General features: G+C 39.7%; 1 protein-coding gene across 1 annotated transcript in view; it reads right to left on the bottom strand.

The window, feature by feature from the left end:
- The window catches only part of AFF3 (ALF transcription elongation factor 3), a 292,287-nt gene that overhangs the window by 31,940 nt on the left and 239,880 nt on the right, over positions 1-20,467 (bottom strand). The window contains exons 11-15 of the mRNA XM_089511440.1: positions 12,965-13,130; positions 9,831-10,859; positions 8,024-8,148; positions 3,990-4,191; positions 908-1,035 (exon numbers count right to left, since the gene is read on the bottom strand). Of these exons, the coding sequence (XP_089367566.1) occupies positions 908-1,035; positions 3,990-4,191; positions 8,024-8,148; positions 9,831-10,859; positions 12,965-13,130 (1,650 nt within the window). The remainder of the gene's footprint in view (positions 1-907; positions 1,036-3,989; positions 4,192-8,023; positions 8,149-9,830; positions 10,860-12,964; positions 13,131-20,467) is intronic.

The raw sequence follows: 20,467 nt of genomic DNA, 5'->3' as shown, positions 1-20,467 counted from the left end.
CAACTGCTGATTGGTTACTAATTCTTCCAGACCAATAGCCAGCTACCCCATTCCCATCCCTGTCTTTTGATGCTTTTAATAATGCCTCAGAAAATATTAGTTGTTGAGCATTAAACACAATCTTAGGGCCTTACTGCATTTCAAAAGAAAGAAGAAAGGCTTCCTTTCCTACATGCCTCCAAAGCATTTCTGCCCTACTGTCAAGGGAGACAATTGTACACACGTGGCTTTTGTCCTGCTGGAAAAATCAGTCTGACAAAAGCCATACATTTATCACCAGTTCCCTCTGGAGGGAGAATTGAAGTACTAAGGCATCGTGCAGGAAGGTAAGCCAGCAGCCGTTTCTGTCTCGCTTTCTTTCCTAGGTATGCTTTTTAAAAGATGTCAATTATACAGCATTTCTACTGCTACAGTTTTATCCTCTGTTTAGTCTGAAAACTCCTCCCACTTAGCCAAGATCCAGTATAATGTTGGATGAGGAGAAAGCCCCACCAGTACACTGAAACTGGATATAAAACTCAAGGAAGAGGAAAAAATTGTTTAGCAGCATCCAAAACAGTATTTGGATGTTTTATCATTTATGGAACCAGCGAAGAGTTTCCAGTACTCTCCTCTGGCTGCAAAGGTACAGATGTGCCTTACTGATATGTTTACATGGGTTCTAGAAAATGGGAAATCATCTGTCATGATGATATCAGATGCCACCTTGTGTGAGGTCTGGAAGGTTACAAGCTCTACTTACAGCTATTAGATCTCTAAAACTTTTGAAGACCAAAATATATGTATTCTTTGTATTTCTGCTATACATTGCTTGTGTCAACTTTTTTAAGTAGAAGGAATTTATATATACAATAAATAAATACACCCAAATACATTAATTTTCAAAATAGAAATAATGCATACTCACCCATCACTAATGTTGGCCTTCAATCTCCTACAGTCTTGGTGCCTACTGGATACAGGTGACCAGGGCTCTTTTTGGCATTGTGTCTTGTTGCAAAGTAGAGTCCTGTCAGAATTGACATACACTGCTTTCTAAACAAACAATAAATGAGACTATCATAAATAAGTCACATATTTAGCTAGCAAAGGTAACTAAAACATTGTTGTAGTTAGTTTTCTATCAAGAACTGCTTCCCGATTTGCAGTTTGTAAAAAATTATGCATGGGAGCAATTTAAACCTATTTGTTTGCTTGTTTGTTTATTATCCTGCTTTTCTTTCAATAGGGAAACTAGCAAAGCTCACAAGACAGATTTACACAAAATATTACTTATAGGCATCACAATAATAATTTTAAAAATGCTTCCATCATAAGACTCTCCTGCCAGAATCAATTAATAACCAAAAAGTTTATCTAAATAAAAAAGTCTTTGCCACTAGAAAGAGAATAGAGAGGGGGGCATCTTAACTACCAATTCAAGAGAATTCTAAACCTGGGAACAGACATTGAGAAGGTCCCCGCAAGTTTCCTCAAATACACTGTGATGGCAATAGAACTAAGGAGAATATCATATGGGATGAATCCTGTTCAGAAACTAGATTTAAAGTGAAAACAACCTGCTTTTGTGGGTTGTTTTTCACATGATGTTTGGGATTAACCCAAACAGAACGTATGAAAAAACCACACATGTGGGTTGTTTTTCAGACAACGTTTGCGTGAAAGAGAAATAACGCGAAAATAATCCGAATGGAAAGCCGACAAAACCTGCTCCTTTTTACTTTCAGGAAATTCAGAAAGTAGAAAGGAGTGGGTTTTGTCAGTTTTCCATTCAAGTTATTTTCGTGTTATTTCTCTTTCCACCAGCGCATCTGAAAAACAACCCACACTTGCGGGTGCTTAGTGGATTTTGAAATCTTGTTTCTGTATGGGATTTGCCTCCACATACCTCCATGCGATAAATTTCTAAGAAAGGCAAGTAAAGTTGTAAAAAAATTGTGTCAGGAAATGGATCGACAGCCAGTGCAGTGTTGTAATGGGGGTGGGGGGGGGAGTATCTTTTCCCTGTCACAGTATGAAAGAGAACGTACTCAACTCATACTTCCAGGCCTATAGGATTTATAGGAGTGAGCCATGAATTAATTAATTGTGTGAATTTTGGGCTACAATCTTATACAGATTTGCAAGGCAGTAAGTCCCCTTATGCTTATTTTTACTTCTGAGTAGGTAGGTAAGAGATCACATTCTTAATCAATTATGCATACATTTTCAAATTAATGTAGTAATGGGAATTAAAAGAATTTGCTTTTTGTTCTCAGATGATATAGTTGCACCCCATAAGAGACCCGTTCTACAACAAGCTTCATCTAAATTGGCTTCTTTAGGTTTCTGCTTTTTTTTAAAAAAAGGTACAGGAGGTACCCAAGGCTGTGCCTGGGCCCAGTTCTGCCCTACCAGGTCCTAGCTCTGCTCTCTCAGCCCCAGTAGAGTTGGCTCTGCCAGACCCTAGCTCTGTGGGATCTTCTTCAGTGGATCCTGGGGTTCAGCAGCCCAGCCTTGCCCCAGCAGAGGTCCCAGACTTGGGAGACATAGAGCAGCAGGGCATTGAGGTTCCTACCTTCAGCCAGAGGAGCTCAGAAAGGGCATGTCTTCGGCATTCCAGAAGGCTAGCTGAGAAACGCTCAGCCACCCAGCAGCTGTGATAAGGGAGCTGGCATGAGATATAAGACACCTGGCAGATGCCGAGCTCCTTTGTCAGAGTCTATTTGCTTCCATTAGTCAATGCTGCTTGCTCTGACTCCCCTGGATTCCTTGCTTTCTAGACCTCTGACTGACTTTGAATCTTTGGCCTCAGACCGGACTCGTTGACCAACTCCCTGACACTCTTGACCTCGGACTGGACTTGTAGAATTGCTCTCTGTAATCCTGACCTTTGAACTGGCTTGTGGATTATTCTATTCAGACTTCAGACTGGCACTGTTGCTTGTGGAATTGCTTTTTGGCAGCTCGGCGTGGTTTAATTTTGCTGAGCAGGCTCTTATCAGCTGTGTGAGTGTGTGTTGGCAGCATTCCCGGACACACAACAGCAGCAGCAGCAGCAGCAACAACTACAATACTAATGCTAATACTAGTAGACAAGTAGCAGACAAAAATTAACTAGATAAATGAAAGGGATGCAGTAATTTCAGGAACTTGTGCTTGCTGGAACACTTTTTTAAAAGCTGGTATTAAGAGACCATGAGACAAGGCACATTGTGTGTGTATGTGACTTCAAGTCTCCTGTCAATTTGTGGCAATCCCATGAATTTCATAGGGTTTTCTTAGGCAAGATTACTGTGTTGTAATTTATGGCTCTATAATCTCTGGCATTAGTATTGTCTGTGGCCTTTAGCTATAAGGCCTCTTCCAGTCATTTGCACACTTTTTGGACCCAACATGAGGAGAGAGTATGAAAGTTATAGTCCCCAATTCTTACACCAAGCAGCTACAAAAAATTATTTTAGCATTATCCCTTTAAAGTGTCCTATAAAAACCTTTCATAGGAAACATTTGTTGAGAAATTTTAAATCCGGGGGTAAAAGGCTATGGAAAATATGTATAGATTGTGTGGTTTTGGCAGTACATAGAAGGCACATCTGCTGTCCTTTCTCCCAGTTTGCTTCATGGTCTTTAACTGGGGTGGGCAAATTTCTAGAGCAATGGAAAACTCATTAGGGATTATGTCACCATCAGTCTTCTTATCATTGCAATGATATCTGAATTTGCAGCTACCACCATAATTACTGTTTTGGTGCTCTACTGTAATAGTGAAACAGGAGAAAGAAAAGCAGGTGGAATAGTTTCTCCTGTCAGCCCTATCACAACATCAGGGAGGGAGCCAGACAGATTTTCCATAAGGAGTCTGGGTGCTGCAATACAGAAGGCTGTCTCATGTGGGCTCCCCAACTAAACTCTAGACGGAGATACTTGCAACCATACTAAGTGGATCAACAGCCAGTGAACTCTCGGGAAACAGGTGGTTTGTTAAATCTACTGTGTTCAAAACTTACACTGAAATCTCCAGGGTGAAGGTGGGGTTGGCTCTCGCTCTTGTGTTTTTTGCTTGAGGATATTGAAGATAAGAGGTTGCTACCATTACGCTTGCTAGACGAGGTTAAATCATCACTGGAACATTTGTGTTTTGATGCATCAGAGAGGGGTGAGACAGGTGACTGAAGCATTTTCTCATTTTTATTTATTGGTGTTCCCAAGCTGGAAATGGAAATTATCATAATGGAAGGTCACAAATGCCAACTCTGAGAAAATAAATATCTCATATATTATTATGACATACTAGGAACACTTTTAGTTTCAGCTTACTGGTGCGATCAACTCTGCTAACTATTTAAAAATATTTATATTTGGAAACAAACCTACAGCATGAAGACCAAGACCTGTTTTACACATTTCTATCACATTTCTCCCCTTTTCTTTCTAGGGCAGGCTATAATTCTATAGTTGAAATATCTACGTGAACTACTTGCAATAGAAATGGGAAGTTGCTCACTGTCATTCTAAAAGCCAGCAGGAAAATAAGATGAAGCACTAAAGAGTAAATTTAGGTTATAGAGCACTATTTTATAATCACAGGTGACATTTTATAAGCCAGTGTAATAAAACCACATGTGAACTAACCCAGAGAAATGTCCTTGTAAGTGACTCTAGATGTGGTGACTAAGACAGGATAGTGCTATTAAGTTAATTTTGATGTAGGGCCCAAGAAGAGAAAATATTTGCCAGCACAGCTGGTAAAGAGTAGAAGGAGCACTAATAAGGAAATGGACAACTGGGCACTATATGTTCTAAATTTCAGATGTCTTAACAAATGAAATGAAACAAAAGCATTCCAGTGTGCACTCTAGCTCAGAATAAAACAACTTTTTCCTGGGGGAAAAATCATGGCATTTCCAGATAATCCTTCCATACAAAGGAATGTTAAACAGGTTCCATCTATTAACTTCTAATTTTAACCCATCCATTTTTCCTCAATGCATCTTCTGTGTTTTTCCTACACCTCTAAATATGTTTTTTTTTGGGGGGAGATCCCTACACAAAGGATTTTGATTGGTAGTGTCACAAACTATTGATCTAGAAGAACCAACACTGTATTGGAATTTGTTTGAACAGAAAATACTGTGTTACATGATATGAAGTTGAGATAAACCACATGTTTTAGTCTTGGCATAGGCCTGTCTGATGCCAATGGTGCAATATAAAAACATACCATTTACAAAAATGTAAAACTAGCGGTAGATCACTATTTTTGAATGGAAGAAAGCATGACTGCCTCTTTACTCACTTTGATCTGAATACTCAGATTAGAATAGTTTAAGTGCTGGTCTATAACCCATAAAAGCTTCTAAATTATGAGTTGTAGCACTTACAGATTTTAAAGAGTAATAAGATAAATTAATGAACACACTGAGAAAATCTGTTCAATTAACAAAAATAGTGCTATAAAATGAAATATATTTCACCCCATATTTTTTCTTGACTGTATTAAGCACATATTGTGTTCTATGATACTATAAAGAAGTAAAAAATACCCATAAAACATAATGGTGTAGATAAAAGACATTATGGTAGGCTAAGATGGTGGATAAGGCGTTTTGCTAGCTCTTAGTTTTCATTCTGAACACAGTTTTTTTCCCCTCTCTTTAGGATGCTTTCCATTTTTAAAAGCTTGAATATTTGAAACTAAACTTCAAACTGCATCAATCACACAAGCTTAATGTCCGCTAAATAGATTCTCCAGATCATTCAGAGAAGTATGTTTGTAGCGGGGGAATTAATTTTCCCAGCACTCAGACTACAATATATTACACTGGGAAATGCAGATCTCCCCTTCCTTGCTGGAACATCAGTTGAGATAGCTTGTGCAATTAGGACTGTGGTTACGCAGCCTTGCAGCTGAACAAGTTCTTCTCCAGTGCCCATAGCGCTGCTAGTGACAGCAAACACAATTATTTTGTCCCATGTCAGTGTAAATTTTAAGACCTTTTCTTAGTTTGCACACATTATGCAGGGTGTAATATATGTACTGAGGCTCCTGCATATATTGGTGGGGAGCTGGAGGCCTCTGGAAGGCCAGAGAACTTGTAAGGAGCAAGGACCTCAGAAAGTTAACCCAAAAATGCACTGAAATCACTGCCCAGCTATACTGTATGAACAAACAAAGCTTCTGGAAGTCGTCATATGGTTTAACCAGTGCCACTCTAACTACCAGCAATTGTCCAGGGTCTCAGGAACAGGATTTATATCATAGCACCAATTGCCTTATGCTTTCAGCTGGATAAGCTAAGGCTGTGTATAGAGCAGGTGTTCTATCATTGACCAATGACCACCTCCATCTGCTGCTGAATCCTTCTGTTTTATTAACAATGTTCAGATCAATAATTCCACAAAACGTTAAGCATACTAAAACAATGGCTTAATGCAGCCTTCAAACCCCCCCCCCCCCAATACTGGCAAAATTTGGTGGCACACCATGAAAACTCTTTAACATAAAGATATTCTGTTTGCTGTAATGTGTGTCCCCAGTTTGTTCCTGAATTTTGTTGATGTGGTGGCAGTAGTATGTGTGCATGGAAGGAAGGGAAATTCGCTTTGTGTACTGGCCCCTAGTACACAATTTATGCATATAAATACATTCTGATAGCAAACTCATACAATGTGGGCAGTTAGGACTGTAGCCAAAATAGGGAAAACAAGTTGGGGATTATCAGTTTTCTTGGGGGAAGCACAATGTTTGCAGATGTAAAAAAAATCAAAGAAATCCAACTGGAGGGAGGACACAGTCCATTGAGAACTGATTGAGCTCAGTAGTGAAGGAGTGATTGCTGGAAAAAGAAAGTAATTCAGGAGTCAAGAAGAAAGGAATGCCCTGCTTGGAGGAAATGGCTCACTGGAATCCTAAACAAAATAAAATCTTTGGGGAGGATACACTGCGACATTTCATTACAGGTTGCACATATAAAAATGTAGTGCCAATCCTTGAATGTTTTTTGAAAGCTGTGAAAAGCTTCACACAGAGAAAAGCTGGAAGAAAACAGCAATCAAGTGATGACTTAACCAGACCACCTCACTGTGCTAAGAGGTGTGTGAACAACATGATGGGTAGCACCAGCTATCATGTTTTGCAGAACACCTCCTGGCAGAAAGAGCATTGATAAAAGAGTCAGCTGGTACACAGCAATTCTGGTGCTTTGACATTTACTCTTTGAATCCACTGCTCAGGATGATGCAGTGGTATCTGCTACACACTGCAGCTGCAGCAGGAGTAAATTATTACAGAAAAGCAGTTCCTGGTACCAGTCATTAGACTTATGGGGGTGGCTAAAAAGGTGGCAGTGGTAGGGAAGGTATGGTAGTCCTATCCCACAGCATCTCTGGGCTCAAGGTGCCCTTAAGGACCTTTCTCATCCAGCAGCAAGATCTGCTTGCTTCACTGCAAATAGGGAAGCAAATGTGTGCTTATCCTAGCCAAGTGCACTGACGGTTTCCTCACAAACTATGTTTGTTTTTGTTTTTCCAAAGAACCAAGCCATGTTACTATTTTAAATGTCCCTTTTTGAGCTGCAGTTAAGTATAAAAACCAAGATTTTTCGCATTCCTTATGTATGCAACAGAAGATAAATATTTTGGAAAAAATCAAGCAATTATAACTAGGGATTAACACATTCTGACATTTTAATTATGCAATAAACACAATCCTATTCCTTTAGATACCAGATATTGGCCTGTTACAGACAGCCAAAATAAAGCTGCTTCGAGTCACTTTGGAGGTATGATATTTCAATGATGCATGAGTCCTAAGAGTCTGGAAGCTTCACTAAAGCTGCACTCCAGTCCTTAGGACTGGAGCGTGGCTTTGGTGCGGTCTTTGGACTCTTAGGACGCATGTATCATTGAAATACCATACCTCCAAAGTGACTCGAAGCAGCTTTATTTTGGCTGTCTGTAACAGGCCATTGCTTTTACACTGAATTTTAAAGGCTGAATTTGCTTTAACACTGAATTTTATCTGACACAAGGAAAAAGATACCTGTTTTTCAGCATGTTGGAGTGATTTGGTGTAGAAATAACTTGGCCTGGACCAAGTAAATGTGAGGAACATTGTTGCTCAATGTGAATCTTCTTGCTCTCCCTGATCTCTTCCTCATTTTCATACTAAAGGAAGGGAAAAAAACCACATATCTGAATGTTAATGTTAACAGCAGAGTCATTCACTATTGCAGCACTTGTATTTAATTACAGCATGGTACTTTATGAATTAAGTATATAATATTAACATATTAACATAAATAAATAAATATTTAGCATTAAGATCTAAATCTCATATGCTAGTCCCAATCTTAATAGTCCTATTGATCAGTTAACTTCTGTAAGTATTGATTTACTAAATACCCTTTGATCAGTAGGTCTGGCCAATCTGGACCAGCAAATAGATTTAGGCTGATATTATTTTGATTGATCATATATCAGACATAGATGTATGCTCAAAGAAAAATATTATGTCCCCTTTATTTTCAGAAAATGTATAAGAATGTGCATATCTTCTGATTATTTGGCTCCAGATAGGGCTGGGCTGAATTGACAAAGACCATTTCTCATCTGTTTCACCTACCTTGACATAAGCTGTATTGTTTTGACTGTGGCTCAAGACAGACGGGCCGAAAGGAGCATGGTGGCGGCAATACTAGGGTTCTGGACCGTGCAGCAACCACATGGTCCTGAACCCTAGTACGTAATGGACTGATGGTGGTGTCCCATCAGCACGGCTTCCGTTTTCACGTAATGGACGCATAGCGTTTGTACGTCGCAGCACATCCATTACATCACAAGTGTGTCATTGGCACATTCGCGACGTAACGTGGGCACTGGTAAAAGAACCTGGAAAAACCGGTTCTTTTAACTCTGGAGGGACGTCGCACAATCTTGTAGCCGCAGCATCCCTCAGGAGTTAAAATGGGCACCTGCAGACTGCTATTTTTGGGCGGTCTGTACTGCACCCAAGTTTGGGGAATAATTCAAATAATCGCGGGAGGACAAAATTAGAATAGCATTCAAATGTGGAAAAAATTATTAGGAAATGGTCTCAATAACTGTTAGCTCATCTGGATGGTACATCAATCAGCCATTCAGTCACTAAAACCTTGAGAACAACATGTATGTAAATGACTGTAGTGGCAATTATCCAGTGTGAAACTTTACAAAGGGAAAAACAATTTGTTAAGCAGATAGGGACAGATATAGAGAAGAAAAAAAGGGAAATCTGTCAGTTTATAATGTAACAAGCATAAGAATGTACTAGTTGATCTTAAACTTTATTTTATTCTCCCAAATAATCACTGCTAGATAGGTGATTTGTGATGACATGGAATTAACTATATATATATGTGTGTGTGTGCGTGTGTGTGTGTGTGTGTGCGCGCGCGCGCATGCACACTCATGTATGTGTCTCTGTCAGAAGTGAGAAAATTCTCCCCAGAAGTCCATACCTGTTTAAAATTATTATTTAAGTGCTCCCACAAAATATTCTAAATTTTAACATTACAGCAAAATTGTGAAATTTATTATGACACTTAAACCTCAATCTAGTTTCATGACATCTGCCTAATATCAAACCCTGCTCACGTTGCAAGCCCAGCCTATTTCAAGGGTCTGCTCATTTTGGCCTTTCTACATCCACTACTGGAATCTTCCTCCTGGGTAAGGCAGACCTTGAAACAAAGTACACTATCACATGAGCAAGGGATGTACACACACAGAGACACAAATGCGCTTATGCAATAGATGCCAGCTATTTTCCCTTTAGCTTTTTAAAATTTAAAGCAGGTTCACAAACCTACCTTACGTTTCCTTCTAGTTTTGGGGATAACCTTTTCTGCTAGTAGGTCAGGGACAATGTTGTGCTGCATACTGACTGCTTCTTTGCTGCCAGTGCTCATTAGCCGTGGCTCCTCAGGTAGGTGTTGTGGAACTCTGGATAAAAGAGTCAAATCAATTTTGACCCAAAGTGCTTTCACTTCATCTGTGTCTTTCAAAGGAGACAGGAGTTCATTCCTGCCAAAAGGAACAAGTGTGTAAAACTGTTCATCCAGCTCCTTTGCTATGTCGTTACTAGTCCGTGTGTTCACTGAACCAAAGGCACCACAGCTATTTCCTTTGCTGGTATTATTACTCCCAGAGTCCCTTAGTTTCTGGTCACTTCCAATTGGTGCCGAGGCCACAGTTTGAGGCTTGTGTAAAGGATATTCCTCTTGCTCGGGCTGAGAATCTGTATCTGAGGAAGTTGAAGATGAAGACTCCGTCTCAACAAATTCTTTGGACTTAGGTGCTGTTTTACCCGACCCCCTTGTACGTCTCTTTTCACAGGCAGTGACACACCGCGGTTCCTTTCTATGCTCAGCTTTGCTAATGCAGGGCTTAAGTTTAGGTTGTTCACATAGGTTGTTATTTTCCAAAAGTACTTGGTTCAAATCAAGGTTGTCAGCTGTATGGCTGTTTAAACTATCACCACCAGAGGTCCTCTCTGTCTTTCTTGGCTGTTTTTTACATGCTGTCCTTCTCAGAGGACCACTATCTACAGAAACTGTAGCAGTGGAAGAAGGTGGTTTTTGCTTTGTTCCTTTATGCCCCTGGGCTTTATTAGCTGTTCTAGGACTCAGTTCCTCCTTGCTGGGATTCTTAACTTCTTTATCTCTGAGACTGCTTTGGCAAATAGCAGGTATACTTTCACAGTCTTGCCCTTTGTCTTTTACTTTGCTATAATACTGAAAACTCTCTAGTCCGTTGTGGTTCAAAATAGGTGCTTTGTGAGGATTAACCTTATTTAACCATTTATCCAACTGCCACTTGTTTGATGATGGCTGTTCAGGCTAGAAAACAAGAGTTTTAAGCTCTCAATATGTTATACAACTCATTTTTATAAGTTCTTTATTATAAAGCTATTATACACTTCAGGGACTACTGAGTCTGTATATGGCCGGCATATAAAACTATTATCATCAAACAATTCTAAATCAATGTAAACTTTTAAGAATGTTCATTTTTTGCTGGATCAAACTAAAAGCCCATAGCTGCATATCTGTTTTTCTTACTTGATTTCTGTTTTTGTGTGCCTTCTGGTCAACTCTGACTTTTGTTGACACTCAAGAATTTTCTTGGAATTTATGGATTTAGGTTTGGAGCTTTGCCATTGCTTTCCTCTAAGGCTGAGGGAATGGGTTTCCATGCCCAACTAGGGATTCAAATCCTGGTCTCGTGGAGTCCTAATCCAATGCAATTACCCTAGGATGGCTAATTATCACTATGATCATGAGAAAGTCCACTCAAATGTTTGTTGCTTTTTCATTATTTTTTGTTATTTTTTTGAGAATAGGATAAAACTTAAAAAATTCCTGCCAAAATGCCTCTAAAACCCTCTTAAAAGTAATGTCTGAAAAATAACTAGAACTGTTACTTGCTGCACTAGCAAGACATTTTATTCTTACTTGTTATATTGCTTTTAAAATGTTCCAATCTGTTATGGAGATAAGTGGTATTTTTACGTCAGTACATTTAAACCATAGCTGCATCATAAGTGTATGCTGATTCCACCAAACTATTATGTGTATTAGCAGCTAAGAGAAACATATCCCAGGTCCACTACAGTAAGTGTGAGAATCCTGTGGCCTTCCAGATGTCATTGGATTGCAAGATTCATCAGTCCTAGCTAGCATAGCCAATAGTAAAAAAAATATTGGAAGTTGTAGTTCAACTACTTGTAGAGGATGCATGATCCCCACACTTGTTGTAATTACTGTTAGGTCTGTTAGGTCTGCTAACTCTCATCAACAGGTCACTAAGGAAGACCATTCATCATCCATCCAACCTGCTATGGGTGGCTGACATTGCAAACCAATGACATTGAGTGGTACTGACTATGGGGGCTGAATCCAGTGCTACCTCCATCACCATCATCCTTATGAGCTGGCTCTGTGTGTTGAGACCTCAGGGAACTCCTCAGCTGTACTTCTGTGAGGAACACACACTTTTAAACATTTCACAGGTGACCAAGCAACATCACAGTGTGGTTGAGATGACAAAAGGTATTAATGAGGGTGAACACCCAAGTTAGTAGACACTTCAGCAATTTGCTTCTACCTAAGTAAGACTGCTTTCTCCTCTACTGCTCCTGTTGAGCCAATTGAGTTAGAGTACAAAATTTAGTTTGCAGCAAGTGAAGTAAGCTGAGGACAAACAGGGAAAGTGGGATTAGGAGAGAGAAACAGGGACATTTTAAAAGCAGCTGAAAAAGTGAGATGTGAAAGAGTCCATTAGGACTGTCCCTGCCAAATTAGGGCAGTTGGAGGGAATGAGCATGATACGTGTCACACAAACTTGGCTCCTCTAAAGTAGCCTGCTGAATCAGGTATGGTAGGGGATGCTTTCTCATTGCCAGTGTTAAAACAAGGCACAAGTACTAATCCAGTAAGCCTTGATCTGTGGACTAGGAAAGGAAGGACACCATCTTGTCCTTTGTGTCAGGCAGCTAAACATCTCGGGCTAGCTACACATACTGCTGACCACACACAGTACCTGATTGTACCCATATCAGCACATTCCTGTACATGTACACACACACGCTCACAAAAAACTTTTTAGATTCTCCTTTGTCATCATTTTTAAAAGCCACTTAATTTAAAGGCCTTAGGCTACACTGTAATGATGATGTTAACCTTTTTCTGAAAGTGGTCACAAGGACAGGGAAGAATGTTTTAATATACAACTTTATTTTCCCCTACTGTGGTTAATGCCATACTTAAAGTCACTTTCACATTAAAAACAAACAAAAACAAAACAGTTCACTCATCAAGATGTCACATGGAAACCCCTCTGATCCTAAACTCCATCACATGGAGAAAAGTTCAATTTATTTGAAAATTAAGGGGCTTTTTTATGATGACATTTTAACTGGGGTGAATGATACAGAAATCTTTACCTCTGGACTGGAATAACGAGGAGGCTTGTTGCAGTCACTCTCAGCAGAACTGCTTTCACTCTCTGAGTCAGATTCTGAACTGCTTTCGGATTCACTGGAACTGCTGCTGCTTGAACGTTTGCTGGATATTCCAGAGATTCTGCAGCTAGGCTGCTGTACAGAAGTGCTGTCAGACCCACATGGAGAAAGAAAGAGAGAGGGAGGGAGAGAATACACAATGTGAATCAAAGCACATTTCTACCAGTGCCTCCAGCAGCAAATTCAGATGGTAAAATATGTCTTGGGAGTCAAAACAGGACCATCAGTGAGCAACAGGGAGGCTGGTCATCAACATGTTCAGGTGATACTCAAGGTTTGCAGGTGTACAAACTGAAACAGGCATTCTTCCCCTCACCCAAAACTGAACAGAGAAAGGAGGGCTGAGCATTAGTGATAGAATTAATGAGTCAGAAAAGAGAAGTAGAAAACTCAGAGTGGGGTGAAGGTTGTCAAATGTCTCGATTGGAGATAATGATTTACTGGAATTCAGAACAGGAGCATTCCTGTTAGGAGGGAGGATACACTATAGATTTCCACATGACTACTATATGCTGGCTAACTATGCAAATGTCTTCTGTTGTTTCCAGATTTACAGAGAGAATTTGCATTATGCAATCATCCAAGGAAAAGGAAATGTTTTTGTGTGTCTGCCAAGTTAAAAACACATGTGGTTTCCTTCTCTTTTTCAATTTAAAACTTCCCAAGCAGGTGAAATCCAAAAATTTCCACTGTCTGGCAAACATGACATGGCAGAACAGTGCATGCATGCATTACTACAATTATGAAGGCAGATACAGATAAAAACAATAGGTACATTAAAATCAAATCATGCACTTGAAAACATTTTAAGGGCCAAAGCAGACAGCCTGTTTTGGCCAGTTTGGGGCTGGTTAGGGGGTATGGTATTTAGATGCCACACTCCCAAGGCAGACAGAAGCCAGACCAGTGATTATACACCAGCCAGCTTCTCTCCTGCTTGGGGCCATGGTGTTTATATGCCACTTGCCCCAGAGCTAACTCTTCTAGGCAAAAAAGCTGGCTCTTTCAGAGAAAGGCCGGCTTTTTTCTGCCCCCAAAAGGAACAGATCTTATCAGCTCCTTTTTGGGGTGGAATCTGGCTGGATTGGGGCTGGACATCTTACAGCTGCCCCTTTTCGCCCATCTGTTTTGCCCCTAAAACTAAAAATTTCTGCAACACACTAAAATAATAGCACACAATTTGAACAGTTTGACATCTTCAAACAAGGCCTTCTCCCACACAAGAATTTTGTGGCACAGCATACTGTGTAAGTGCATGATGAGGAGTAAGATGGGAATGGCCAACAGAATCTTCAACAAGTGCTCAACTACAGATGGATGAATCTCTCTATAACTGCTCCATGTCAGTTTTGTATATATTCAATCATAAGCCTGCTCTGTTCAACATCTGCCTCAGTCTGTGCATTTTTAAAAGAGCATTCTTAGAAATTTGCATTAATGTCCATATACAGTACAAAGTTTGCTAGCAAAGATACTTTGCAATGCACAATTTGAGTTAACACCTGTATTACAGAACTTGGAGAAGCACACAGTCCAAAGGGGGAAAATGCACACATTAGTCCAAGCAGTGTAAATTCGCTTCCTTTCCTTAAAAATGCTATTCCATTTTTTCCCTTAAAACTTTTTTTTGCAGTAGAATCATAGAGTTGGAAGAGACCACAAGGGCCATCCAGTCCAACTCCTTGCCATGCAGGATATCACAATCAAAGCATTCCCGACAGATGGCCATCCAGCCTCTGCTTAAAGACCTCCAGGGAAGGAGACTCCACTACACTCCGAGGGAGTTTGTCTAGCAGACCTTACTCTCAGGAAGTTCCTTCTGAAAATCTGTTCTTGAGCTGGTACTATAGTTTCACCATCTATACACAACTCCTTCTTTACATAGGAAGCTGGCAACAAGTCAAATTATTTCTCTATCGTTTCAATATTGTGTACCTTGATAGGCAGAAGATCTCCAGCATCTCAGGCAATGTCATTTACATTTCTTGTCACCTGATCCTTAAAAAAAATGCTGGATTTTCCAGGGACTGAACCTGGGATCTTTTGTATGCACAGTGTGTACTCTGCCACAGAACTCTGCTCAAGTGTAAAGTTCAAGTGATTAACATAATTCAACACTTAAATGTCATTCAGAATCATTCACTTCTCACTCTTCTCCTATAGTGAGGTGTATGTGTATGGTTGGGTAGGGAGCAGGATATGCAATAGTCCAAGACTTGTATCAAGTAGAGAATGCTTCCTGGAGCATAACTAGTGAGCAAATCCAAAGGGCTGAAAAGGTAACCTGTGAATAAATTCTTGGACTGTCATATCAAGTGTTCTTTTGCCTTGCAATATTTAATATCTTTAGAATAACTTTCAAGCTACCCTGGCAGAAAAAATCATTTATCTGGATAACTGGTGAGTAGCTGTCTGCTTGATGTTCTTATCGGAGAGAAGAAAGAAGAGGATGGCAATGATTTACTAAAATACTGTCCTTTTCCAAAAAGCCCTAAAATCTCTTTCCCTTTCCAGCATCTGTGTATTTGGTCTTCTTTGCTTTTTAATCCTGTCACACAAAGGAATTAAATCAATTCATTCACCACAAGTATTTAGTTGTAATCTAGTAATGATAACACTATAACCCTGCAAGTATTTGAATGTAAGTTCGATTTTAGTTCATGAGCAATACTTCTGCAGTCTAACAGCCTGAACATATATATTTTGTAAACAAGTGCTGGATCAATGACTTAATATTACTCTATGCTGCTATAGTCCTGGATATCTGAAAGAAAGTGGCCAACTACATTTTTCAATTGATTTCCTGGCAGTTAAAGAGTGTTCTCTGCAGCATAGCACACATTCTGCATTAAACAAGTCAGCCTCCCCTCTTTCCCAAGGGATAATTTTCTATTCTTAATTCATATAATTGCTAGGAGATACCCATATTATTTAGCACCAGTACTTTCATATTATATATGACCTTTATTATTTTCCAGTATTCAGTTATTCCACCAGCACAATCCTAAATCTTTTCTTGGCTAATGGCTAAAAATCTTTCAGATTTGTAGAGTGCTATGTCCCTTACACATTAATCCTAAATACATTTACCTGCCTCATTTATTTCAAAGAGATATCATGGAAATAAATACTCTTTTGATTGTTGTCTTCCTTGTTATTGTTCAGGCTTAAATATACATGTCCAGGTCTTCATGTCTTTTGCTAATCCTCTTGTGGTTAATATTTACTGCTGTTTTGTGAATATACAGTTTGCTTATGCATTTCTGGTAGAAGGACTTCTAAAATTAAATGCAGGAATTCTTTCTGGAATCATGTAAAGGGTCTGCTGCCTTATTCAACTCTGGCATAAGCTACACAAAACTGAATTAACCAGAACCCAATTTTTAGTATCATTGCATTAATTTTCTTAAACTAGCATGGAATAACCATACATTTAAACTGATTTCCCGGTTGCTGTAAGAGTTTTTGTTTCCTCTGACATTGCATTTTTTTTTGGTTTTATTATATGTCTGTGCATACATTATGATAATACAGTCCCACAATTATCTGCCGTTCTTTCATAAAATCATAGAGTTGGAAGGGGCCAGAAGAGGCATTTAATTCAAACCTCTGCCATGTGAGAATACACAACTCAGGCACTTCCAAGAGACGGTCACCCAACCTCTGTTTAATGACTTACAAAGAAGAACAGTCCACCACCCTCTGAAACAGTCCATTCTCCAGATGAACAGTGTTTACACTAAATATGTTCTGCCTAATATTTAGGTGGAATCTCTTTTCTTCTAATTTAAATCTGTTGGCTCCTGTTCTAGACTTTGGTGCATCAGAAAACAAGCTTCCTCCATCTTGTACATGACGCCCCCGCCCTCAAGGTATTTAAAGATATCTATTATGTCAACTTCAGTCTTCTCTTCTGTAATCTACTCAAAGCTAAATATATCCAACTCCCACCTAAGCCATTCCTCATAAGGCTTGATTTCCAGTCCTTTGTTCATCTTAGTCATTCTCCTCTGGACATGTTCCAGCTTGTCAATCTCCTTTTTGAACTATGGTACCCAGTGGCAGAATTCAAAGATATAGTCATGTTATGCTGTAGAATCAGTATGTAGAGAGAGATTTTGTAGCACCTTTGAGATTAACTGAAAGAAAGAAGTGGCAGCATGAGCTTTTGTAGACTTCCTCAGATGCATTTAGTCAAGTAAAAGCAACTTAAAAGTCACTAAATGCATCTGAGGAAGTAGACTTAAGTCTATGGAAACTCATGCTGCCAACTTCTTTTTTTCAGTTAGTCTCTCTACATACTGTGGTACCTAGGTCTGAGAAAGGACAATAGAGTGGCACTACTACTTCCCTCAGTTTGGACACTATGAGCCCATACACACAGGCCAAAATAAAGCTGCCTCAGGTCACTTTGGAAGTATGCTGTTTAAATGACACATGCATCTTAACAGGCCAGAAGCTGTGCCAAAGCTGAACTCCAGTCCTTAGAACTGGAGCGTGGCTTTGGCATGGCTTCCGGCCTCTTAGGACACATGTACAATTTAAACAGCATACCTCTAAAGTGACCCGAAGCAGCTTTATTTTGGCTTATCTGTTCCGGCCCTCTATTCCTGTTGACGCAGTCCAAAATTGCATGGTTGAGTCATGTTTATACTAAGACCCTTTAGGTCTTTTTCACATGTACTAGTTTCAAGCCAGGTGTCACCCATCCAATATTTGCACATTTCACTTTTCCTGCCTAGCCACTGTATCTTACATTTATCCTTGTTGAAATTAAGTTTATTAGTTTTGGCCCAGCTCTCCAATCTGTCATGGTCATTTAGAATTATAATACTCTCCTCCTCTCAATCAATTGCAGATTCACCTAACAGTTACACTGTCTAGTTCACAGTTCACCAGCATATCATGGAGGACCTTGTCAAAGGTCTTACTGAAATCAAAACATTCTATATCAACTGCGCTCCCCTGAATTAGCAAGTTTGTAACTCTATCAAATAAAGGGATAACATTAGTTTTTAAAACACCTTCCTTTACCCTGAGCAGTTTAAATGCAGTTACATAGTCCCTATGAGGGTAATCATCTTACACTTGCTGCAAGTATATAGACCCTCAGATGTCTGGCAAGAAAACACATATGGCACATTTGTTGCAGGTCACTGCAATAACTCCCATGATCTCCATGTTCATTGTCACATATAGCCAGTGGCACAGCTCTCCCACCCAAACTCCCCATGAAATACCCACATAGAAACTGTCTGTTTTCTCTTTCTGTTTGATGATCTTAAAACTTAAGATTGACTACAGGCTTAATAGAGTTTAAAAGTTTCACCAGCTTTGCTTCAAGAGAAACGGGAAGGTAGCTAGGCTAGCGTCACATGAGTCCTAGAATCCTTCATTTTAGTTCTGCAAATTGATTCACCAGCAGGTTGTTGTACTTGCACATAGCAATCAAGTAGTGCATTTTCTCTTATCATAAAGCAATGATAACATCTATGTCTTCACCCCTAAAAAGGAGGGAACAGCACATGCTGTTGTAATTCTGGTCTTAAATTAAAGGCACAATCCAGACTTAAAACTCAGCAAAGAGCTATTAGGGTTATGGAACTTATCTGTGCTGGCCTTCTAAGAAAGAACTGTCTCCTTGTGGTGGATAAACATGATTCTTAAACCAATGTGGCTTAATTTGAAAAATGACATTTTAATTCCCAGTTGGTTTCACTGAGAGATTGCTAAAGTGCCATTTTGACTTGTAAGCTGGCTGCCATGTTCCTTCCAGATGAATTCTCCTAAATTGTAATAGTTATGGGCAAAAAGAAATGAGAAGGCAAGACTTCTTTCACACAGTGCTTAAAGACACTGTATGTGTCAAAATTGCCAGCAAGGACAGAGAAGTCCTTGGCCTGGATGTTCTACCAAAGGCGGGAAACCCAAAGAGAAGCTGATCATGGAATGCTGATTGTATTTCCTGCCAGTTTTCCTTGGCATCTTTTGAAGTCTTAACGGAAAATAACATTTTTTTCTACCTTATATGTTACTGGAAATGGGAACCCTGACAGATGAGAATGAAGGAGATTTTTTAGATTCATACAGTCCATTCTGTTGTTTGATACATTTATATCATGTATGTTATGTGCCTTCAAGTTGCCTGTAGACTTATGGTGACCCCATGGAATATTACAGGCTTTTCTTAAGCAAGAAGGACCTCAGAGGTTGTTTTGCCAGTTCCTTCCTCTGAAATATAGCCTATACTGACTGGTTTTCATTGGCAGTCACCCATCCAAGTACTAACCAGGCCTGACCGCACTTAGCTTCTATGATCTGGTGCCTTTAGCCTTTCCACAAAAATGCCTAAGATGGTTTACACACACATAATCTCTCTTCACACACACACACACACACACACACACACCCCTCTGTTAATTTTACATCTTACTCACACTATCAGGTGACCCAGATCGTTGTGGTTGTTAAAAAAACAACAAAAAACACTAAGGGATCTGGTGCCAAGTGCACCAGTTTAAATGGATTTTTGGTTGGCCCCCCTCCCGCCTCTCAAATGGCATGGAGTACAATCAGTGCAAGTCTGAATGAGAGGGAAATAATCTGGTTTCCAAACTAGGTTATTTTGTAGTGTGAATGGGGCCTAAGTCCAGCAAATGTTGGCTGCTGTTGTGTCCCTCAGAGGCCAGAGCAGTAGCAGTTAGCATGGAGGGAGGGCCTTTCATGACCCAATGAAAGCAAGACATGATGGTGCTGTGCCTGGCTGCTGTTCTCCCATATATACATATATAAATGTAAACCATAACTTAAATCACAAAGATAGAGCACCAAAAGAAAATGATGAATCCAGGAAAAACATCCTCTGCACTCTAGCAAAAGCAGCAGCAGTACAATCCCTCAAGACATATATTTAACAACAACTGCAGCAGGAGATCAGATTCTTTTTAAATAAAATGGGAGGTCGTCCCACAAATGGAGCATAATCACTCCTGTTCCGCTGGTCCATCCTGCAATCCACACTTGATGAAGCTCAGCAGGACCTTCTGGTCAAGAGAAGAGCCCCTTCAGAAGATTTCATGCCAGGTCATATATCAGGATTCTCCACAACATGCCATATTTACATAGCTACTTTTACTGAGCAGAACAAATGGAGCCATTGCTACAATGAACAGAGCTCCCAAGCTGTATCTATATTTTTAACTTTGTCCTTGAGAAATCCTTAAAAATTATTTGTGCTGACTAGATTGTAAGTGCCACTCAATAATGCAAACCTAAGGTCAGTCAGCTGTCCTCATGAAACCGGGTGCGTGCCATACAGTACTTACAGTCTAACTGCTACAGTATTGGGCCAGCTAAAAATAAAGAGATCCCTGAACACAATGCTAAAAATATAACCTTAATGAGCTCACAAAGAACCCACAAAGG

This window comes from Sceloporus occidentalis, unplaced genomic scaffold (genome assembly GCF_023333645.1).
Source record: "Sceloporus occidentalis isolate IW3139 unplaced genomic scaffold, rSceOcc1.0.p SCAF_2, whole genome shotgun sequence".
Taxonomy (NCBI): domain Eukaryota; kingdom Metazoa; phylum Chordata; class Lepidosauria; order Squamata; family Phrynosomatidae; genus Sceloporus; species Sceloporus occidentalis.
This window is presented reverse-complemented; position numbering and strand designations above follow the sequence as displayed.